At 42.5% G+C, this 25562-nt stretch overlaps 1 protein-coding gene across 3 annotated transcripts in view; it reads right to left on the reverse strand.

The window, feature by feature from the left end:
* Positions 1 to 25562, reverse strand: part of smad3b (SMAD family member 3b) — a 143304-nt gene that overhangs the window by 13083 nt on the left and 104659 nt on the right. For all 3 annotated transcript variants that reach the window (XR_012096757.1, XR_012096756.1, XM_073032636.1), the window contains exons 6-8: positions 18224 to 18436; positions 6624 to 6761; positions 5245 to 5389 (exon numbers count right to left, since the gene is read on the reverse strand). Coding sequence is in view for 1 of the 3 variants with exons in the window: in XM_073032636.1 (XP_072888737.1) it covers positions 5245 to 5389; positions 6624 to 6761; positions 18224 to 18436 (496 nt within the window). In the remaining 2 variants the exon portion in view is untranslated. The remainder of the gene's footprint in view (positions 1 to 5244; positions 5390 to 6623; positions 6762 to 18223; positions 18437 to 25562) is intronic.

The raw sequence follows: 25562 nt of genomic DNA on the forward strand, positions 1-25562 counted from the left end.
ACTGGTTCCCACTCTCTTCTGAGTTACTGCCCTCATGGTTCTTAGACTATATCCTCAGTGGCTCCTCTCCCTTTCCAACTCTAAGAATCTTGATTTATGATGCTCAGTGAAATAGGAACTGCAAATTCAAAACAGTGAGAAATAAGTGCAAAAATTAATCAGATCTCTTTAAAGCTAGAAATAAAATTTCTTTATTTAATTACAGTGAAACAATTTTCATTGACTTTAGAGTGTACATTGGGTAGTCCAACTATTCACTGTTTCATTGTGTTTTCACCTTTCAATGAGATGGATAAGTTTGATGCAGTGATATCAGCTTCTCAACGGCTGTCGGACGGAGTCTCAGATCCCCACGTTCAGTAATTTGCAGCCTGTCTTGTTGCTTTGCAAGAAGTTGGGTGACTGCACTGGATCCATGTTCCAAGAAATATGATGTTGGAAAGGCAACAAAGAGCATCTTGACCTTTTTCCACAGTGCAGGGTAGCATTCAGAGATTTATTTCTGCAACACCTCAAGTCTTGATATGATTCTTTGAACCTCAGCTTCAGTTCAAAGTCATTTAGTAGCAAGATCAGTTTTCCCTCCTTCCTTCCTGGCAATTCCTCATTATAAGTATTCAGGAATGGATTATTACCCAATCTGGAACTTGGATTGAGGAAAGATTGGGAAATCTCTGACATGTCTTTATGCAGCTCACCCAGGTGGGCACAGTATACATGAAGATCATCATCTGGTATTCTCTCTTACTCTTTCAACTCGAGAGGCAAAGGTCCTGACAGCCAATATGCACTTAAAAAGGATTAACTTGAACAGAAATGTGGAGACGACTGATTTGACTTTAATAAAATTCACATAATTTCCTTCATATTCTTGAGTTGAATACTGAATGAAGCATTCGAGCCTTCAAAGAATTTTTCAAAAAGAACATAAAATGTCTCAGGCAGTTCCCTTTTGAGAGCCAACTGACTTGCGTATGCAACAGCAAATGTTCAAGCTGTTCATTATTCTCAACAGAAAGCTCTTGAAATATTTGAGAATGGAGAGCAAGAGGTTCGATTTTATTTACTGCTGTGTTAAGACCATAAGACATAGGATCAAATCGGCTCATCAAGTCAGCTCTGTCATTTCATCATAGCTGATCCTGGATCCCATTCAACCCCATATACCTGCCCCCTCATCATATCCCTTAATGCCCCGACCAATTAGGAATCTATTAACGTCTACTCTGAATATACCACGGACTTGGCCTCCATCACAGCCTGTGGCAGAGCATTCCACAGATTCACTACTCTAGCTAAAAAAATAATCCTCCTTATTTCTGTTCTAAAAGGTCGCTCCTCAATTTTGAAACTGTGCCCTCTAGTTCTGGATATTCCCACCAGAGGAAACATCTTCTCCACGTCCGCAGTCCTTTCAACATTCGGTAAGTTTCAATGAGATCCCCACTCATTCTTCTAAATTCCAGTGAATATAGGCATAAAACTGCCAAATGCTCCTCATATGTTAACCCATTCATTCCTGGAATCATCCTCGTGAACCTCCTCTGAACTCTCTCCAATGAAAAGTAGCGGTCCCAGTACTGACCCTTGAGGAACATCACCTGTCACTGGCAGCCAACCAGAAAAGGCCCCCTTTATTCACAATTGCTGCCTCCTGGGTGTCAACTATTCCACTATCCATGCCAGTATCTTTCCTGTAATGCCATAGGATTTTATCTTGTTAAGCAGCCTCACGTGTGGCACCTTATCAAATGCCTTCTGAAAATCTGAGTAAATGACGTCCACTGCCTCTCCTTTGTCCACCCTGCTTGTTACTTCCTCGAAGAACTCAAAACAAATTTGTCAGGCAAGATTTTCCTTTACAGAAAGTATGACGACTTTATCATTAGTCTCCAAGTACCCCGAAACCTCATCCTTAATAGACTCCCACACTTCCCAGCTACTGAGGTTAGGCTAACTGGCCTATAGTTTAATCTCTTTTGTCTTCATCCCTTCTCAAAGAGTGGAGTTACATTTGCAATTTTGCATGCCTCCGGAACCATGCCAGAATCAAGATTATGAACAATGCATCTGTTATCTCTTCATCAACCTCATTCAGGATTCTGGGATGTAGTCCATCTGGTCCAGGTGCCTTATCCACCTTAAGACATTTCTGTTGACCTTTTTCCCTTGTAATAGCAATGATACTCACGGACCTCTGGCATACAGCTAGTGTCTTCCACAGTACAGACGGAAGCAAAGTACTTATTAAGTTCAGCTGCCATTTCTATGTTTCTATTACTACCTCACCAGCATAATTTTTCCATAGGTCCAATATCAATTCTCAACCTCTCTTTTATTCTTTATATAACTGAAAAAACTTTTAGTATCCTGCTTTATATTATCAGCTAGATTGCCCTCATATTTCATCTTTTCCCTTATGGCTTTTCTAGTTGCTTTTTGTTGGGTTTTAAAAGCTTCCCAATCATCCAACTTCTCACTCACTTTTGCTACATTATATCCCCTTTCCTTTGCTTTTATGCAGTCTTTAACTTCCCTTGTTAGCCAAGGTTGCCCAGCCCTGCCATTTGAGAACTTCTTTATCTATCTTGCGCCTTGTGAACTACTTCCAGAAACTTGAGCCACCTCTATTCTGCAGTCAGCCCTGCCAGTATCCCCCGCCAATCCACCCAGGAAAGCTCCTCTCTCACACCTCTGAAACAGTATTTAATGATTTGTGTCATTTGCGCAGTATGTTTTTTTGTGTAGGGGGGTGGGTTTAATGTTGTTTGCACGATTTGTTTTTTTGTACGGGGGGGGTTTAATGTTCTTGTTGCCGTTTGCACAATTTGTTTTTTTTGTGCGATATCTTTTACACATGGGGTTGGTGGTTAATGTCTGTCTTTGAACGGCTTCCATGGCTTTCTTTGTTTTGTGGCTATCTGGAGAATATGAATCTCAGAGTTCTATACTACATACATACTCTGATAATAAAATTACTTTAAACTTTGAAATGCGATCAGTCAAGGGGCAAGTTATGACGTCTTCATAGCTCAGGCAAAACCTGACTTTCTGCCTCAAAGGACATAAAGTGGGCGAGGGAAATACAGTTGGCCCTCCTTATCCGCAAGGGATTGGTTCCGGGACCCCTCGCGGATACCAAAAACCACAGATGCTCAAGTCCCTTATTCAACCTGTCTCAGTGCTGTGGACATTAGGACCCAGCGAGAGAGCTCTGATACCGCAGTGTTTCTGTTCATGAAAATAATCATGATTGAAAATAAAGTGGAAATAATAAAGCGATTGGAAAGAGGTGAAACGCCATCGGTCATTAGAAAAGCATTAGGCTACAGTCAGTCAACGATCGGAACAATTTTAAAGGATAAAGTGAGAAAGGCCCTGCTCCGATGAAAGCTACAATTATTACTAAGCAACGCAGTGGTTTAATTATTGGGTTTTGGGTTTTTGATCCTCTCAGCGCTGAAACATATGTTCTTAAGTGTTTTATATGCATAGAAAGGTAAAATATATAGTATATACTAAGACAAACGTTTGACTGACGCTAAATAATACTGGATGTACCTGTTTAGACTTACTTAGAACTTAAGATTTTTTTCGATCCCGATCCACGATAACCCACGCACATCCTCCCGTATACTTTAAATCATCTCTAGATTACTTGTAATACCTCATACAATGTAAATGCTATGTAAAATAGTTGTTATACTGCATTGTTTAGGGAATAATGACAAGAAATAAAGTCTGTACATGCTCGAACAACAAGTGCTGGAAGAGCACTTCCGAGTTTTCTCGATTCGCGGTGAATTCGCGGATGCGGAACTCGCGGATAAGGAGGGTTGCCTGTATGGTTAAGACCATTCAAAAGGGCAGATTCTGAATTTGACTTCATTGAATGCCATACCCTAATCGAAAGGAATTGCGTCTGTGTGATTAGAGTATGGGAGTTGTTCTAGTTAACACTGTACTACAGTAACAAACATCAATAATACATGAGTGGGTCCTAAAATAACACAATGTCTTCAGTCCAGTTTTCTCAGATATGCCAGATACAGAAGTGTCACAGAAATGCTTTTCAACAACTATAACAAGCTTCAAGCAAAGTCTAAGAGAATGGTGGGTTAGCAAGACATGAGGTAATTACGTGATCATTGTAATCAATTATGAGGCATGGAGAATCCAATGTTTATAATAAGTAACTCATTTTTTAAGCTAATCCCTCAACTACCTGCCTGCCTTGTTGCTGAGCACCCCCTTTATATTTATTGCCCCCTTAGGAACTCCCACCTCCCTCAGGAGGAGATACCACCCAATTTGGGAACCACTGGGTTAGATAGATCTTAGAGTAGGTTAAACGGTTGACACAACATCATGGGCCACTGTGCTGTACTGTTCTGTGTTCATAATATGCTCAAACAAAATTTAACACCAAGTCCTTTAAGGAGATATTAGAAGAAGAGACCAAAAACTTAGTCAAGATGGTAAATGTTAAATGGAGAGGTAGGCAAATTTATGTAGGGATTAGACCCAAGCAGTTTAAGAATGCTCACCAATGGCTGTGTCTATATTTAATGCACCTGAATTGATTAGGTAGTTTTGGACTTATTCTACACAACACTAATTTTATTTGCTTTTTGTTCACACTATTAAATCCAGCAAGTTGATGTGGAATTGGTGCCATCAATATGTAGCCTTGCCTGTGTATGCTCCCACCACTAACGTGACAGCCTTGCTCGCGTGTGCCTCTGCCACTAGCACTATGCCGTCTGCCAAGCTCAGGGTCAATTACAGAAGATTGAATAAGTATAAACTCAGTGGGCTCGACACCTACGCTTCAGGAAAACCATGTGAGTAGTGAGCCTGCCTCACTGAAGAGGAATCTGACAGAAATTTGCAAAACAATCAGCCCCACGCCCTCCCTCCCTTCATTTAGGACAACGCGACAAGCTCAAAGTAGTAAGTGGCAGCCATGGCAAAGTAAATTTATTATTAAAGTACCCACATGTACCCTGAGATTAGTTTACTTGTGGGCATTCACAGTAAATACAAAGAAACATAATAGAATCAATGAAAACCTGCACACAGCAAAGACTGTCACAGAATCCATATGCAAAGACAACTCATTGTGCAAACACAAAAAGGAGGAAATAAAAGGAAATAAGTATTGACGATGTGAGTCCCAGAACACGAGCTCATAGGTTATGGAATCATTTCGGTAGGTTTGTTATCGAGCAACAGAAAGCTTACCTGTACTCTGCTCCCCAACCCTTGACAAAACTCATTCGAATTGTGCACATTCGGGTCAGCTGGTACACCGCCTCGAAACCCTGGTTCACTGACTGAGCCAATAACGCTGCAAACTCCTGGTTATTGAAGATCTTAAGGTTGCATCCTGTTAGTAGAAGTGAACAAGCCCCACGGCACATCAGAAACCACGTCTGTGGCAACAAATTACAAGCACAAGAGATTCTACAGATGCTGCAAATCCTAAGGAACAGTAGGACTACCAAGCTTGGAATCTAAAAAAGGTAAAGTTATCCTCCTGGACAAGTGGCAATAAAACAAACACAAGATTCTGCAGATGCAGGAAATCCAGAGCAACACACACAAAATGCTGGATGTCAGGCAGCATCTATGCAGAAGAATAAACAGTTGACATTTCGGGTTTGAAACCCTTTATCGAGACTGAAAAGGAAGGGGGCAGAAGCCAGAGTAAGAAGATGGCAAGGAGTGCATGCTGGCATCGATTTATCTAACTTCCAGAAATTTCTCCACCTTCTCTCTTTCTCTATTCCCCATTCTGGTTCCTCTCATACCCCTTCTCCTCATCTACCCATCACCTCCCTCTGGTGCCCCTCACCCTTCCCTTTCTTCAATGGTTCACTGTCCTCTATCAGATTCCATCTTCTTCAGTCCTTTACCTCTTCAACTTATCACCTCCCAGCTCCTTACTTAAATCCCCCTTCCCCACACACCCACCTTCCCTCTCACCTGCCAGCTTGTGCTCCTTCCCCTAACCCCACCTTCTGAGGTTGTGCCCTCTGGTCCTCGACTCCCAATATAAAAAACATCCTCTCCACCTCCCTACTATCTTGGCCTTTGAATGGTTAAGTATCAGCCCGTTATAATCTTCACCAGAATGCAGCCTTTACAATTAAAGGACAGGAGCCCATTATTTGATGTGTTAACGATTGCAACAGCCCGTCTTCCTTACAGAACTGTTCAGTATTTGGTATCAGAAACTACAAGGCCACAGTGTTATGAAACAAATCCCATTAAAGATAAAAGAGATGTATTCCGTCCTTGAATTATCGTGCTGATTATTAGCCCTTGCCTATCAGGGATTAGCTCCCTTGGTGTGCCAAAATTGCAGCATCCTTCTCAAAGAACAGAGCTTATACTAAGACACTTGGAGCCATAATTACTGCCCGGTCTAAGAAGCCTCACTCAGGATTGAAAGAAAGTTTTCAGATAACACTGTGTTATGAAACAATTAAGGGTGAGCGGGAAATATTTTGGATAGAAAGGATTCCCACCACCCAAACCCCCTACCTATTCTCCTCCCACCCAGTCTCCACCCATCCACCAGCTCCCTTCCCATACGAATACCCCGCCAATACATTTACCTGGTGGGATCTTGCAAACGGTTGCAGGGTGCCACCCATAGCGCTGGTTGCAGTTTGGACTCTGAACAAAGATGGCGCTGTCACTCAAGCATTCGGCAAAGACCTCTCCCCCAATGTAGTATAGCCTGACTCCCCTGCCTGCAGTGGATAGGATATACCAGTCAAAAATCACCGCCCGATTAAACACAGGACCTTTGCAACATAAAACAACGTCCTTAGCAAACCTTGAGGTGTGAAAATATAATCACATTATTTATATATTGAATGAACAACAGAGAACATTGATAATGAAATATTTGGAAAGCACTTAAAAAAAAAGTGAACAAGATAAATCCAAAACACTTTGTCCGCAAATGTAAAAATAAGCTGGAAATCCAGAACAACACACAGAAAATGTTGGAGGAACTCAGCAGGTCAGAAAGCACCTATGGAAACGAATAAAGAGTTGACGTTTTGGGCCAAGACCCTTCATCAGGGCACTCCCTCGTTAAAGGCACAACATCAAGTGCAAGTTTATTGTCATTCAACCACACACATGTATACATCTAAATGAAACAACCTTCCTCTGGGACCAGGATATTAAAGCTGATCTTTGATGTGAGCTAGACAGACATTAGAAACAGGCCCATCCTCTCTCCGGCACTTGGGTAGTTGCTCAGCAAACCACACTGTGTTGCAAAACTCATCTACAGAGGGTGTTAAAGAATATAATGAAATATATGACTGATTGATATCAACTAGCAAAAATATTGATAATCTTCCAGACCTGTTGTTTTAATAATTGTCTCCATAATTCCCTAAGAATATTTGCACATCATACAATCGGGAAAAGCCTTATATTAAGAAATAACGTAACAAGAAAAAATAATAATATATCTTGGCAATTTACTTGCAAACGTTTCGTCACCAAACGAGGAGCCTGAGAACACTAACGATGTCGTCTTGTATAGTGACAAAACATTTGCATGTAAATTGCCAAGATCAGAGAACTGAACCCAATCATCAACCACACAAGTTACATACTTTTCAAATTATTTCCACTAATAATAAGAACCTAAGATAAAGGAGCTGAATTAGGCCCATTGTGTCTGCTCTGACATTTCATCACGGCTGATCCATTTTTCCTCTCATCCCCAATCTCCTGCCTTCTCCCCATATCCCTTCATTCCTGACCAATCAAGAATACATCAACCTCTGCCTTAAATATACATAAAGATCTGGCCTCCACAGCAGCCTGTGGCAAAGAATTCCACAGATTCACCACACTCTGGTTAAAGAATTTCCTCCTCATCTGATCTAAAAGGATACCTATCTATTCTGAGGCTGAGTTCTCTGGTCTTAAATTCTTCCACCACAGGAAACATCCTCTCCACATCCATTCTATCAAGGCATTTCACCATTTAGTAGGCTTCAATGAGCTATCCTCTCATTCTTCTGAACTCTTGTGAAATTAGGTCCAGAACCATCAAAAGCTCTTCATATGACAAGCCATTCAATACTGGAATCATTTTTGTGAACCTCCTTTGAACCCTCTCCAGTTTCAGCACATCCTTTCTAAGGGGCCCAAAACTTCTCAGTACTCCAAATGGGGCCTCACCAGTGCTTCATAAGGACCCAACATTAGATCCTTGCAATGTTAGCATTCATTTCAAGAGGACTAGAATATAAAAGCATTTGCCTTCCTCACCACAGACTCAATCTGCAAATTAACCTTAAGGGAATCCTGCACAAAGACTCCCTAGTACCTTTGTATTTCAGCTTTTTGTATTTTCTCTCCACTTAGAAAATAGTCAAACCTTTCATTTCTTCTGCTAAAGTGCATGACCATATACTTCCCAACACTGTAGTCCATCTGCCATTTCTTTGACCATTCTCCTAATCCAAGCCCTTCTGTAGCCTCTTTACTTCTACAAAACTACCTGCCCCTCCACCTGTCTTCATATCATCTGCAAACTTTGTAACAAAGTCTTCAATTTCATCATCCAAATCATTGACAAATAACATAAAAAGAATTGGTCCCAACACAGAACCCTGTGGAACACCACTTGTCACCAGCAGCCAGCCAGAAAAAGCTTCCTTTATTCCTACTCATTGCTTCCTGCCAATTAGCCACTGTGCTATCCATGCTAAAATCTTCCCTCTAAGACCATGGGCTCGTAGCTTGTTAAGCAGCCTCATGTGTGGCAAGTTGTCAAAGACCTTCTGAATATCCAAGTATACATCAACTGATTCTCCTTTGTGTAAGCTGCTTGTTACTTTTTCCAAAGAATTTGAACAGATTTGTCAGGCAAGATTTTCCCTTGTGTAAACTATGCTGCCTATTTTAACATGTGCCTCCAAGTACCCTGAGACCTCATCCTTAATAATCGACTCCAACATCTTCCCAACCACTGAGGTCAGACTAACTGGCCTACAGTTTCCTTTCTTCTACCTCTCTCCCTTCTTGAAGAGTGGGGTGACATTTACAATTTGCAATTTTCCATTTTTCCGGAACCATTCCAGAATTTAATGATTCTTGAAAGATCATTACGAATGCCTCCATGATCTCTTCAGCCACCTCTTTCTGAACCCTGGGGTTCATCTGGTCCAAGTGACATCTACCTTTAGACCTTTCAGTTCCCCAAGAATCTTCTCTCTAGTTATGGTAACTTCACGGACTTCATGCCCCCGACACCTGGAACGTTCAACATACTGCTATTGTCTTCCACAGTGAGGACTGCTGCAAAATACTTATTCAGTTCGTCCGTCATCTTGTTGTCTTCCATTACTACTTCTTCTGCATCGTATACAGCAGTCCAATATCCACTCTCACCTCCCTTTTACACTTTATGTATCTGAAGAAACTTTTGGTATCCTCTTTATTATTGGCTAGCTTACTTCCATATTCCATCTTTAGCTTCCTAATGAGTTTTTTGTTGCCTTCTGTTGGTTTTTAAAAGCTTCCCAATCCTCTAACTTCCCACTAATTTCTGCTCTATTATATACCCTCTCTAAGGCTTTTATATTGGCTTTGACTTCTCTTGTTAGTCACAGTTGTGTCACCTTGCCTTTAGACAATAGGTGCAGAAGTAGACCATTCGGCCCTTCGCGCCTGCACCGCCATTTTGAGATCATGGCTGATCATCTATCAATACCCGGTTCCTTGCTTTGCCCCATATCCCTTGATTCCCCTATCCATAAGATACCTATCTAGCTCCTTCTTGAAAGCATCCAGAGAATTGGCCTCCACTGCCTTCCGAGGCAGTGCATTCCAGACCCCCACAACTCTCTGGGAGAAGAAGTTTTTCCTTAACTCTGTCCTAAATGACCTACCCCTTATTCTCAAACCATGTCCTCTGGTACTGGACTCTCCCAGCATCTGGAACATATTTCCTGCCTCTATCTTGTCCAATCCCTTAATAATCTTATATGTTGCAATCAGATCCCCTCTCAATCTCCTTAATTCCAGCGTGTACAAGCCCAGTCTCTCTAACCTCTTTGCATAAGACAGTCCTGACATCCCAGGAATTAACCTTGTGAATCTACGCTGCACTTCCTCTACAGCCAGGATGTCCTTCCTTAACCCTGGAGACCAAAACTGTACACAATACTCCAGTTGTGGTCTCACCAGGGCCCTGTACAAATGCAAGAGGATTTCCTTGCTCTTGTACTCAATTCCCTTTGTATTAAAGGCCAACATTCCATTAGTCTTCTTCACTGCCTGCTGCACTTGCTCATTCACCTTCAGTGACTGATGAACAAGGACTCCTACATCTCTTTGTATTTCTCCCTTATCTAACTTTACACCTTTCAGATAATAATCTGCCTTCCTGTTCTTACTCCCAAAGTGGATAACCTCATACTTATTCACATTAAACATCATCTGCCCACTCACCCAGCCTATCTAAGTCACCCTGAATTCTCCTAACATCCTCATCACATGTCATACTGCCACCCAGCTTAGTATCATCAGCAAACTTGCTGATGTTATTCTCAATGCCTTCATCTAAATCATTGACGTAAATCATAAACAGCTGTGGTCCCAATACCGAGCCCTATGGCACCCCACTAGTCACCACCTGCCATTCCGAGAAACACCCATTCACCGCTACCCTTTGCTTTCTATCTGCCAACCAGTTTTCTATCCATGTCAATATCTAGAATACTTCTTCTCTTTGGGATGTATATATCCCCTGCCTTCCAAATTACTTCCAGAAATTCCAGCCATTGCTGCTCTGCCATCATCCCTGCCAGTGTTCTTTACCAATCAATTCTGACCAACTCCTCTCTCATGCCAAGATGATTTCCTTTACTCCACTGTCATACTGATACATCTCACTTTAGCTTCTCCTTCTCAGATTTCAGGGTGAATTCCATCATACTACGATCACTTGCCCATAAGGGTTCTTTTACCTTAAGCTCTCTAATCAATTCCAGTTCATTGCACAACATCCAATCCAGAATAGGTCATCCCCTCGTGGGCTCAACCATGGGCTACTTTAAAAAGCCATCTTGTAGGCACTCTAGGAATTCCCCTGCAGTTTTTTACCCTTGTTATTCCTTAGCTCTATCCACAATGATTCAACACCTTCTAACCCTATGTCACCTCTGTCTAATGATTTAGATAGATAGATAGATAGATAGATAGATACTTTATTCATCCCCATGGGGAAATTCAACTTTTTTTCCAATGTCCCATACACTTGTTGTAGCAAAACTAATTACATACAATACTTAACTCAGTAAAAAATATGATATGCATCTAAATCACTATCTCAAAAAGCATTAATAATAGCTTTTAAAAAGTTCTTAAGTCCTGGCGGTAGAATTGTAAAGCCTAATGGCATTGGGGAGTATTGACCTCTTCATCCTGTCTGAGGAGCATTTCACTTTTTAACCAATGGAGAAACGCCGTCCCCTCTGCCTTCTTGCCTATCTTTTCAATACACTGTGTATCCTTGGACATTAAACTCCCAGCTATAATCTTTTTCAGCCATGACTCAGTGATGCCTACATCACACCTGCCAATCTGCACCTGTGCTGCAAGTTCATCTGCCTTATTCCATATACTGTGCACAATCAGATACAACACCTTCAGTCCTGTGTTCACCCTTTTCAATTTTGTTGCTCTATGCTCAGCTTCTTAACTCCTAACTTAGACTGAGGTCTAACCAACATCTGCCTCCACAACCTCTCCACTAACTGTTCTGGCACTCTGGTCCCATCCCCGTGCAACTCTAGTTTAAACCCCATCGTGCAGCATTAACAAACCTTCCAACTAGGATATTAGTCCCTCTCCAGCGCTGTAGGTCCCACATTCTCTGGAAGAGAGCCCAATGATCCAAAAAATCATGTCCTCCCCTCCTACACCAACTCCTTAGCCAAGTATTAAACTGTATACTCTTCCCAGTTCTGGCCTCACTAGCACGTGGCACAGGTAGCAACTCTTGGTCCTGCCCTCTAACTTAACACCTAACTCCCTACGCAGAACCTTGTCACTAGTCCTACCATGTCACTGGTACCTACATGGACCACAACTTCTTGTTGTTCACCCTCCCACTTAAGAATGCTGAGGACTCAATCAGAGATATCCCAGACCCTGACACCCGGGAGGCAACGTACCATCTGGGAATCTCGTTCTTGCCCACAGAACCTCCTGTCCATTCCCCTAACTAACGAATCCCCTATGACCACAGTGTGCCTCTTCTCCCTGTTTCCCTTCTGAGTCACAGAGGTGATCTCAGTGCCAGAGACCCGATTACTGTGACTTTCCCCTGTTAGGACATGCCTCAAACTGTATCCAAAGTAATATACTTGTTGTTGAAAGGGATGTTCACAGGGGTACTCTGCGTTGGCTCCTGTTCCTGCCTGTCACCCAGTCTCCTGGGTGTAACTACCTCTCTATACGTCCTGTCTATCACCCCTTCAGCCTCCCGAATGATCCGGAGTTCATCCAGTTCCAGCTCCAACTCCTTAACGCGAATTGTTAGAAGCTGCAGCCGGATGCACTTCCTGCAGTTGTAGAGGTCAGGGATACTGGAGGTCTCCCTGCCTTCACATCCCGCAAGAGAAGCATTGTACTATCCCGCCTGACATCTCCACTGTCCTACCTGGGCAGATATAATGAGGTGAAGGAAAAATCTTGAGCATTTCTTTCCTTTGCTTTCTCTGAGTGAAGCCTCGAAGAGCTGAAGTCTTAAGGTCACCACTTTAACTCTGTCCACTCAGGCAATGGCTGCTGCGCTTGCCCCTGCCTTCCTTTAATTTACTCTCACTAATTGATCCCAAATGACGATTGGTTGCTGGTCAAAGTTCTATATATATAGTGCAGGATGATGTTGGTTTCCTCCCACATTCCAAAGATGAACGGTTAGTGTTATTGAGTTATGGGTGACCTTGGTTGGTGCTGGAAGTGTGGCGACACTTCTGGGCTGCTCTCAGCTCAGTCCTCAGACTGTGTTGGTCACTGACGCAAAGCAATACATTTCAGCATATGTTTCGATGTTTCAATGTGGCATGTGGCAAATAAAGGAATGTAAATGACATTCCCAATCTTTAAAGAGGTCATGTCTATTCTATTTATTTGTTTGCTTGCTGCAGATGCTGGGGTCAAAGCAACACGTACAACACGCTGGAGGAACTCAGCAGGTCAGGCAGCATCCGTGGAAATGAGCAGTCAACGTTTTGGGCCGAGACCCTTTGTTGTCAGGAATGAAGCTCCTCCGTCTCTGTCTAACCTCGGCCAATCAGGTGCAGAAGGATTCTTTGTTGCTGTTTCCATAACAGTTTTGTTTTACCAGTCAGGTTTGTATTCCCTGAGTTGAACCCCCGAAATTGGAGGACGTGGTGGACCCTTCTTAGTCTGGCCTCTACCCTTTGACCTGTTTGACATGGGTGACCTTACCAAGAGCCAAAGCATAATGCTCTGACTCCAGCCAACATAACTCTCTGGGTCAGTGAAGCACGCAAGTCCCCAAACCACGATAGGGTTATGGTCCTCACAGTAATAGGCCCTTCTGGCCCAACAAGCCCATGCCGCTCAATAGCACCAATGTGACCAATTAATCTACGAACCCATGTCTTTGGAACGTTGGAGGAAACTGGAGCACCTGGAAGAAACCCACAGGGAGATCCTACAAATTCTTAACAGACTGCAGCAGGAATTGAACCCAGGTCACTGACACTGTAAAGCATTACTCTAGCCACTGACTCAGCATCCCAAAATTCTCACAACTGCTGAACAGTCTCAGTTTCAGTGAAAGTACATTCAGTGATGAGATTATCCTTTCCTGCCACATGAGCATCAAAGCATATAGTGAAATGTGTTGTTTACATCAAAGCACATCAGTTCATTAAGTGTACTCAATGTACTTGTGTAATGTCAAGGCTGAATTGGTGGTACGATGGCTTTGTGACTGTCTCAGCAACCCTGAGCTAGAAATAATTGCTGGTCTTACACAACAGCCCTGTGGTTGCATGCTTACAATCAGTGATTTCAGATACATCTAACTGAAGAGTGCTTATGGTACAAATCCTACCACATTACATAGATTGAAGATCTAAAGATTAGCTTTATTTGTCACATGTACGTTGAAACATCAAAAGACACAGTGAAATATATCACTGATGTCAAAGACCAGCACAGCCTGAAGATGTGCCGGGGGCAGCCCGCAAGTGTCCCCAAGCTTCTGGTGCTAGCGTGGCAGGCCCCTTGAGTATCATGAGCAGTTTTGGACCCCTTATCTTAGAAAGGATGTGGTGAAACTGGAGAGGGTTCAAAGGAGGTTTACAAAAATGATTCCAGTATTGAATGGCTTGTCATATGAAGAGCATTTGATGGTTCTGGGCCTGTATTCACTAAAATTCAGAAGAATGAGGGGTGACCTCATTGAAATCTATCAAATGGTGAAAGGCTTTGATAGAGTGGATGTGGAGGGGATGGTTCCTTTCATGGGAAAGTCTAAGAACAGAGGACACAGCCTCAGAATAGAGGGGCATCCTTTTAGAACAGAGATGAGGAGGAATTTCTTTAGCCAGAGGGTGGTAAATCTGTGGAATTCCTTGCCACAGGCAGCTGTGCAGACCAAGTCTTTATGTATATTTAAGGCAGAGGTTGATAGATTCTTAATTGGTCAGGGCATGAAGAGATATGGGGAAGGAGGAGGAGTCTGGGGCTGCGAGAGAAATTGGATCAGCCATGATGAAATGGCAGAGCAGACTCGATGGGCTAAATGGCCTAATTCTGCTTCTGGATCTTATGGTCTTATAACTTAATAACCCTAATGTAACCCAGGTTAATTAAACCCAAAGATGTAATGTTAGAAAGCTCCACCCGCGGAGGGATGAAAACAAGGTTTATTAAATTTTAAAAAAGAACTTGGGGTAAAAAAAAGCGATGTGAGAATGAGGCATGGCTGATGCAGCACGGGGAAGCGAGAGAAACATAGCAAGCTATTAGAAACTAAAGATATAAACTGTTAAAGGTGGAATTAGTAATGTAGTCGTAGAATGTAGTTGTAGTGAATTAGTAAGTACCCTAACTTACTTGAAAACATCGGAGTGAAACCCCTGGAGGAGAGACGATGGTGATAAAAGATCTATTGAAGCTATAGCTATAACAAGCGGCAGCTGTAATGAGACATATTGGCATAGGCAAGTGCCCAAGTTTGCTACAGTGTAATTGGGAATTAGTTCAATTAAATTGCCCTGGATTGGAGGGTGTACCTCATGAGAATAGGTTGAGTGTACTTGGCCTTTTCTTCTTGGAGCGATGGAGGATGAGCGGTGACCTGATAGAGGTGTATAAGATGATGAGGGGCATTAATCATGTGGATAGCCAATGGCTTTTTTCCAGGGCTGAAATGGCTAACATGAGGGGGCACCATTTTAAGTTGCTTGGAAATATGTCAGGGATAGTTTCTCAAACAGAGAGTGGTGGGTGTGTGGAATGCACTGCCAGCGGCAATGATGGAAGCAGATACCACAGGGTCTTTTAAGAGCCACTTGGGTAGGTACATGGAGTTTAGAAAAATATAGAGGGCTATGCGGTAGGGAAATCCTAGGCAGTCTCTAGAGTAGGTTACATGGTCGGCACAAGAGTGTGGGCCGAAGGGCCTGTAATGTGCTGTAAATTTCTATGTTCACACCAAGGGATTTGGTGAGTTAAAATTTTACTGTTCCAAGTGTATAAATTTGGGGGTGAAATATGTTCAGCAGTGTCGTAACTGAAAAATGTTTGGATATAACAATGTGATATTGAGATATTTTGAAATAGAAAATAGAATGTATATAAAAACTATGGATTGTAATCCTGTTGTATACAGGACAGGTTTCTTTGTGTAAGTTTGTGATTCGATTGTCCATGGATGATCAACTATTTCATCCAATCAAACAAGAAACAAGATGGCAAACCACCCAAGATCAAAGAACCAGCGTGGGAATGAAATGTTTAATGGCATAGAGGATCTAATACGGTTGGATATACAAGTTTATTTTCATTCGAAGGATCTGAATTAGATTTTCTGCAAGAACTGATTATGTTTGCAAAGACTTTGATAATTTACTGAATGAGATTTACTTTGTTTAAAAGTTGTGATGTTGGAGAATTGTTGTGAAAGGAGTTACACTGTATAGATATATAATTTTTGAATTTGAATTTGTAGCCATACTGACTTGAACTGAAACTAAAGTTAACCATAATACTAGAGAATAGGAATTCAATTAGTTTTCTAACTAACTAGGGATTTAAAAAAAAGGAAAGGTTAGTCTGTAAACCTTCAGGGAATAACACTAGATCTAATTAGTTAGAGAAATTGGAGAAACAAAGGTTATTCTAATGAATACCACTAATTCTAACTAAACAGGAATTTGTTTTTTATTAGGTATCTGAGATTTGGATGTCGAACAGAATGTTGGAATTTTGAATTGTTCTTGCTCATGTAAATATTTTGTATAACCAAAAGTTACCTCCAAAAATGTGTGTTTTCTATTCACTGCCTTCTTCTGATATCTAGAGCTTCTGATGGCTACTATCACCTAGTGTAGTGCTATTTAATTTGATTTTCCCATAAAGAGTGCGATGATCAGTCAGACGAGATAAACACGACACAGGCGTTACACTAACCTGTACGTCTTTAGAATGAGGGACGCAACAGGAGCACTGGAAGGAAACCAAGTGGTCTCGGCGAGAGCATACAAACTCCTTACAGACAGCTGCAGGAATTGAACCCCATTCGAGACTGCTGGCATTGTAAAGCATTACACTAACTACCATGCTACCCATGTGAAGTAAGTAATTGTAACCATGTGTCCACTGGTCTATTGTGAAAGGCCACCTGGTATCTTATTCCCTTTTGGGAAATACACAGACTAAGGTCAAATAAGGATGGACCACCAGTATTAATTTTGCCCATGACACCACAAGCCATGAATGAAAAAAGAAATGTTTCTTGGCATCTTCCAGTTACCTCCTGAAACATGCCAAGAGCTCTCTACCCCTCATCCATGCCAACACACCACGATTTCAGTGCAAATATTCCCCCCCCCACTTTCTCTCCAAACAGCACAGATACAAATTTACATTGAAGCACCTGAAGCTGATAGTTGACTACTGAAGAATATTTAGTCCCCAAATATAGTTTTAATCAGAAAGGGAGGTAGAACAGTAGATCTCAGCTTACCAACAAATGACCCAGGCTTGTACTTACCCAGCTGAGGAACACTGGCAAGAAGTACAGTCCAGAAGGGCTATGGTCCAGGAACGGGTTGATGGGACTGGACAGAATTAACGGTTTGGCCTGGACTTGATGGGCCCTGCATTTTCCCCACAACCCTTAACACCTTTACCAATCGAGAGCCTATCAATCTCTGCCTTTAGTGTACCCAGCAACTTGGCCTCCACCGTCAACCGTGGCAACAAATTCCACAGATCCACAAGCCTCTGTTCTAGGGAGCAGTGTCAAGGGTAGGGAAGGGAAATGTTTAACTTATAAAGCATAACTTTAAGGTGAGTGGAGGAAAGTGCAAGGGAAATGTCAAAGGCAGCTTTTTTTTAAAACACTGAGAGTAGTAGGTGCATGGAACATGCTCCAGCGATGGTGGTCAAGGCAGATTTAAGAAACACTTAGATAGACACATGAACAATAGAAAATGGTGCGCTCTTGTGAAAGAGAGGTTTGACACAAAGTTGTGGTCAGAAGGGCCTATACTCTGCTGTACTATATGTGAAGGAGGTTCAAGTGATCAGAAAGATACCATGTTAGGTAGTGATCTCACAGTCAGTGAGAGATGACTTTATGCAAATCAGGATGGAGTCATCAAAAGTTTGGAACGACCTACACTAAATTCGGGAGAAACTCAGCACCTCAGGCAACATCCATGGAGGAGAATTTACTAAGTATTTTGGGCTGAGACCCTTCCTCAGGACCGGAAAGGAAGGAGGAAGAAGCCAGAATAAGGAGATGTGGGCAGGGAAGGGGTACATATTTGGAATGAAGTTGTTTCAGAGACTGGAGGCTGGAGATCAGCCAGGGACATGCTGGAAGGAATTACCAATGCATATTCGTCAGGCAGGGGCACCACATTCAAGAGTGGGAATTACAACAATCAACCAGTTCCTTTACCAATGTGCCTTCTCGTCAGCTCCACTGCTGCGTTTCTGTTCACATTGGACAGCAGCCCCAGGCAGAAGCGCTCAGAGTTGGATGGATCGGTGAAGCCATCCACCGTCAGAGAAGGCTGTGAGGCATGGAAGGTCTCCCCCACTCGCTGGTTCAGTTCATAGTACGCTATGGAGCACCAGAAGGCTGGCTCACAGTAAGTGACAGGCTGCAAGTCTGCAAAAGGAAAACGCAGAGCATAAGAATTCATGAAAAAGATTTCCCCATTGGTGACACATAATCACCATCTAACCCATCTGACCTGGTCTCACCCCATCACAGATATTTCCATCCTCCTTAAAGGATGAAATTTAAAAGCATTCATAGAAACAAGTAGACTTTTCAACCCATCGAGTTAGTCCATGTCTTCCTACAAACCCAATGATAACCCTTATTAAACAAAAGATCCTCACTTCAAAATATTTACTGGACTCTGCTAGGACCATAGCCATCAGACAACACTAATGTTAGACAAACAAACTATGGGTTGGAAGTATTCAGCAGGTTGAGCAACATCTGCTGAAGCAAAGGGATTGTCCATGTTTCAGGTCAAAGTCCTGCAGCTTGAGGGACCGAGTTCCTTGACCTGTTGAGTTCCTTCAGCACAATGCTTGTTGCTCCAGATTCCTGCATCTGCCATCCCTTGTGTCTCCATTAATGTTAGAGGTCCTGTAATACAAAGGAATTTGTCCTGTTCTCTCCTAAATTACTTAAAACATCCATCATTAAGGACTTTCACCATTTGGGACATGTTCTCTTCTAATAACTGCCATTGGGAAGGAGGTAAAGGAGACTGAAGACCCACACTCAAAATTTTTAGGAACAGCTCCTTCAAAGATTCAAAGTATGTTTATTATCAAAGTGTGTATGCAGTATACAACCCTGAGATAAGTCTTCCCCACAGACAGCCACGAAACAAAACAAACCATGGAATCCATACAAAGAAAACTATCAATTCCCCAACACGCAAAAAAAAACAACAAATTACGCAAATGGCAAAAAAATGAACAAGAAAACACAGAATATAAAATGCCAAACCACAAAGTCATTGGAAAAAGTCCAGGCATATTCAATTGAGCCCAACCCAACTCTGCGTCTTTGTTATCTGCAAGCCAAAGAGCCAGTCCGCCCCGATCAAAATCACACAAAATAGTAACAAATAAAGGACCAGCCAGAACCAGAACACATCATAACGTGAACCAGAGTCCCACCCACAACCACTTCGATTAAATCTTGCTCAAGACCCAGGACTCCGGCACCATCCTCTGGCAGTATTGAAGAAGCAGACAGTTGTTCTAATATCCCCGTCAATATTTAGCTCTTAACCAACCTCACTAAAACTGACAACTTGCCCAGTTATATCACTGAGGCAATTGGTATCTCACTGTCCTCAAATTGGCCAGTGTAGGTCCCTAAATCGTTATAATTTTTTAAACCACATTCTCCCACCTTTTCCCTCTGACCAATCAAGAAACTATTAATTTCTGCCAGAAATACACTAACCACTTGGCCTCCACGGTAGTCTGTGGCAATAAATTTCTGATTCACTACCCTCTGATGAAAGAAATTCCTCCTCAATTTTAAAAGGGTCAGTCCTTTATTCTGATGCTGGGCCCCCAGACCCTGGACTCAACTACTCTCAGAAACATCCTTTCAATGAGCTCTCCCTTCGAAAACTCATTGAGTACAGGCTCAGAAACATCAAATGCTCTTTAAATTATTAGCCTTTCATTGCTGGGATCATACTGCGAACCTCCTCTGGACCCTCTCCAGGGCCAGCACATTCCTCCTGAGATAACGGGGCCCAAAATTGCTCACAATATTGGCCAACAGTGACAACATAGAACATGGAACAGTACAGCAAAGAAACAGGCTCTTCAGCCCACAATGAGCTGAACCAAATAAATTAGAAATCAAATGGCTAACTACACTAATCTCTTCCACCTACACAATACCCAAATCCTTCCAATTTTCTCATGTTCATTTGCCTATCAAACATCTCTTAAAAGTCCCTAATGTATCTGCCTCTACCACCTTCTCAGGCAGTGTATTCTGGGCACCCACCATTCTCTGCCTAAAAAAAAACGTGTGCCACATCTCCTTTGAAATTACTCCCTCCCTCCTTAAATGCATGCCTCCTGGTATGAGACATTTTGATCCTGAGGGAAAAATACTGTCTGTCTCCTCTATCTACGCCATTCATAATCTTACAAGCCTCTGTCAGAACTCCCCTCAGCCCGAGGCTCACTGACTGAGGAGAAGATCCAGCAGCAGGTCATTTCAGCAAAAAAGAGGTTTGGCCAGCCACCAATCAGTGTTTGGGATTGATTAGCAAGAACAAATTAAAGGAAGACAGAGGCAACCGCAGTGGCTGTTGTCTGAGTGGACAGAGTCAGAGTGGTGATCTTGGGAAAATCAGGTTGCTTCTGGATTCCAGGGGAGGGAATTTCTAGAGTGCCTACAAGATGGCTTTTTAGAGCAGCTCGTGATTGAGCTCACCAGGGGATCAGCTGTTATGGATTGGGCGTTGTGCAATAATCCAGAATTTGATTAGTGAGCTTAAGGTAAAAGAACCCAAGGGGACAAGTGACCATAATATGATTGAAGCAACACACACAAAATGCTGGTGGAACGCAGCAGGCCAGGCAGCATCTATAGGGAGAAGCGCTGTCGACGTTTCGGGCTGAGACTCTTCATCAGGATAATATGACTGAATTCACCCTGAAATCTGAGGGGAAGCCAAATCAGATGCATCAGTATTACAGTGGAGTAAAGGGAATTACAGAGGCATGAAAGCCCAGAATTGATTGGAAAAGAACACTGGCAGGGATGACGGCAGAGCAGCAATGGCTGGGATTTCTGGAAGCAATTCGGAAGGCACAGGATATATACATCCCAAAGAGGAAGAAATATTCTAAAGCACAATGACACAACCGTGGCTAACAGGAGAAGTCAAAGCCAATATAAAAGCCAAAGAGGCGGCATAAAATAGAGCAAAAATTAGTGGGAAGTTAGAGGATTGAGTAGTTTTTAAAAACCTACAGATGGCAACCAAAAAAATGTCATTAAAAAGGCAAAGATGGAATATGAAAGCAAGCTAGCCAATAATATTAAAGAGGATAACAAGGGTTTCATCAGATACATAAACCGTAAAAGAGAGGTGAGAGTGGATATCGGACCACTTGAAAATGATGCAGGAGATGTAGTAATGACGGAAAAGGAAATGGCAGATGTACTGAATGAGTATTTTGCATCAGTCTTCACTGTGGAAGACACTAGCGGTATGGTGGAAATTCCAGGTGTCAGGGGTCATGAATTACGTGAAGTTACCATTACTAGGGAGAAGGTTCTTGGGAAACTGAAAGGTCTGAGGGTAGACTAAGCCACTTGGACCAGATGGTGTACACTCCAGGATTCTGAAAGAGGTGGCTGAAGAGACTATATAGCCATTAGTAATGGTCTTTCCAGAATCACTAGATTCTGGAATGGTTCTGGATGACTGGAAAATTGCAAATATCACTCCACTCTTCAAGAAGGGAGAGAGGCAGAGGAATGGAAACTGAAGGCCAGTTAGTCTGATCTCAATGATTGGGAAGATGTTGGAGTCACTTATTAAGGATGAGGTCTCAGGGTATTTGGAGGCATATGATAAAATAGGCCATAGTCAGCATTGTTTCCTCAAGGAAAAATCTTCCCTGACAAATCCATTGGAATCTTTTGAAGAAATAACTAGCAGGATAGACAAAGGAGAATCGGCTGATGTTGTGTACTTGGAGTTTCAGAAAGCCTTTGACAAGGTGCCACACATGAAGCTGCTTAACAAGCTATGACTCTGTGGTATTACAGGAAAGATTCTAGCATGGATAAATCAGTAGTTGACTGGCAGGAGGCAAAGAGTGGGCAAAAGGGAACCTTTCCTGCTTGGTGACTAATGGGTCTGTGTTGGGATGGATTCTATTTTACATACCAATGATTTGGATGATGGAATTGATGGCTTTGTTGCAATGTTTGCAGACAATATGAAGATAGGAGGAGGGGCAGGTAGTTTTGAAGAACTAGAGAGGCTACAGAAGGACAGGCAGATTAGGAGAAAAGACAAAGAAATGCAGTTGGGATACTGTGTCAGGAAGTGCACGTCATACACTTTGGTTGCAGAAATGAAAGGTTTGAGTATTTTCTAAAGGAGAGAAAATACCAAAAACGGAGGCACAAAGGAATTTGGGAGTCCTTGTGCAGGATTCCCTAAAGGTGAATTTGCAGGTTGAGTCTGTGGTGAGGAAGGCAAATGCGATGTCAGCATTCATTTCAAGAGGACTAGAATATAAAAGCAAGGATGTAACGATTAGTCTTTATAAAACACTGGTGAGGTCTCACTTGGAATATTGAGAGCAGGTTTGGGCTCCTTATCTGAGAAAGGATGTGCTGAAACAGGACAGGGTCCAAAGGAGGTTCATAAAAAATGATTCCAGGATTGAACAGTTTGTGATACAAACAGCATCTGATGGCTCTGGGCCCGTATTCACTAGAATTCAGAAGAATGAGAGGTGACCTCATTGAAACCTATCAAATGGTGAAAGGCCTTGATAGAGTGGATGTGGAGAGAACATTTCCTACAATGGGAAAGTCTAAGACTAGAGGACACAGTCTCAGAATAGAGGGACGTCCTTTTAGAATGGAGAGGAGGAGGAATTTCTTTAGCCAGAGAAAGGTGAATCTGTGGAATTCTTTTCCACAGGCAGCTGTGGAGGCCAAGTCTTTATGTATATTTAAGGCAGAGGTTGACAGATTCTTGATTAGTCAGGGCATGAAGGGATATGAGGAGGAAGGCAGGAGATTGAAGCTGAGAGGGAAAATAGATCAGCCATGATGACATGGTGGAAAAGACGATGGGCCAAATGGCCTAATTCTGCTCCTATATCTTATGGTCTTAACAGTATACTATCTCGTTACATTTGAAACGAAGACTGCAAGACCAGAATCAGCCAAAAATAAATCGGAAATGTCCACATCAGCAAGGGGTTTGAGAAGGCTCTGTACTGAAAATTATGGTCAGGCTGTCAACATGATTTGAAGGCTTCCCTGACACGTTCTCATGCACACACACTCTCTCTCTCTCTCGCTCATTCACAGACACACTAATACACAGAGTACAATTCAGTTTGAACAGCTGCTAACCATTTTGCTGCTTTGAACAGCTGTTCGTGGTGGGAGAATTCAATCTCTCTGTGGAAGAGCGATCCCCATTTTAGAATAAAAGCTCCTGATTTTAGAACAATAGTCGGCCCAAGTTTCACTTTTTTTTAGCCTCTCAAAACAACACACAAGCAAAGTGTCTTTCAGTCTTTCAAGACCAACTAACTACAACTACACGGCCAAATGCCATCTGTCTGCAAGTGCAAACACGAGGAAATCTGCAGATGCTGGAAATTCAAACGACACACACAAAATGCTGGTGGAACACAGCAGGCCAGGCAGCATCGACAGGAGAAGCGCTGTCGACATTTCGGGCCGAGACCCTTCGTCAGGACTAACTGAAGGGAAAGATACTAAGAGATTTGAAAGACTGTCTGCAAGTGACTACTTTTCACGTGAGGAGTCAAGTTGGAAGTCTCACACACACGCGCACACTCAAATATGGACATCATTAAAAGAGCTCTCATTCACTCACACACAGACACCCAATGTCTACACTTGCCAACACGGGTCAGTAATCAGGAACATAAACATCGACTGATTTTGGTATGAGTCACCAGTTTCAGGAGAGTAGGGTTGAAATTCTGGGGGGGGTAGGGGTGGGAAGAGTAGATTAGGTAATATTGTTCTCTTTTTATGCAATAACCATTAAAAAAAGTTGCAACACAGTGTGGTGGAAAGTTACCCTTGTATGAGAATTTATATCTCTCTCTCTTTTACACACACAGAATTTTCACTGATCGGGCTGCACAGTTCCTGCCTGGCCTCATTAAATCAGCATCCTGCCACATTTCCTGTTTTTCTTTTCAGCTTACACTGGGTTCGGTTTTGCAGCGATCTCCATTCGATGTCTATTTCATGCTCCTGACCCTCCCCTCCTGCTCCCATTCACACCTTGCTGGTTCCATGGGGTATCGGTATTGCTTTATTATTGGCACATGGACTGAGATCCACCAAAAAGTTTCTGTTTGCATGCCATCTAGAGAGGTCAAGTCAAGTTTATTGTCATTTAACTACGTATGTACGTGTATACCGTCAAACGAGGCAACGTTTCTCCAAACCAGGGTGTAAAGCACAGTAGCACACATAACACACAATAACTTCAGAAAGTAAGAATTAAGTCTACTGACCAATTATGCATAAATAAAAAAAAGTGCAAAAAATGAAATATTGTAGGGTACAGATTAACCGGCGACACTTCGAATACGATATGGCCGAGTTCAAAATCAAAGTGGCTTGGGGGAAGAAACTGTTTCCATCCTGACCGTTCTTGTCTTTATGCATCAGAGTCTCCTGCCTGATAGTAGAAAGTCAAAGAGGCTGCTGGATGGGTGAGATCCTTGATAATAATAAGGGCCCTGTGTACACAGTGCTCTGATAAATATCCCCGATGGCAGGTGGGGAGAGCTCTATGATCCTTCTGGCCTTCTTTCACTCTCCTTTATTGGGACTTCTGTGCCGCTGCTTTACTGTTCCAATACTAAATGGAAGTACAACTTGTCAGGACGCTCTCAATGGCGCTCCTGTAAAACGAGGGGGTGTGTGGTGGGGAGCACTGCTTGCCTGAATCTTCTCATAAGCAGATGTGCTGCTGTGCCTTCTTAGTCGGGGAGGTGATACTGAGAGACCAGGTGAGGTCATCTGTGACACAAACTCCCAGGAACTTGGGGCACTTAACGCTCTCTACGGAAAAGCCACGATAGTTCATCTGCACTTTCCTAAAGTCCACAAGCATTTCCTTGCTCTTCTTCAAGTTTAGACTTAGGCTGATGTTCTCACACCGGTCCACCAGCTGCAAACTGAACTTCAAGGTAGTTCAAAGTAAAATTATTATCAAAGTACCCATGTTACCATATACTGCCCTGAGATTCACCTTCCCCACAGACAGCCATGAAATAAAGAAACATCATGAAGCCCACTCAAAGAAAAACCGCAACCCCGCCCCCACACCCGCCGCACAAAAAAAAAACCAAATCGCACAACCGGCAACAAAAAGAGCAGAAAAACACAGAATATAAAACACAAAATCAAAATAGTCCAGGCATATTCAGTATAACCTACAAACGATGCAAATACAAAAATAATCAATAATAATAAACAAATAATAGAG

This window comes from Hemitrygon akajei, chromosome 30 (genome assembly GCF_048418815.1).
Source record: "Hemitrygon akajei chromosome 30, sHemAka1.3, whole genome shotgun sequence".
In the NCBI taxonomy this organism is placed as follows: Eukaryota; Metazoa; Chordata; class Chondrichthyes; order Myliobatiformes; family Dasyatidae; genus Hemitrygon; species Hemitrygon akajei.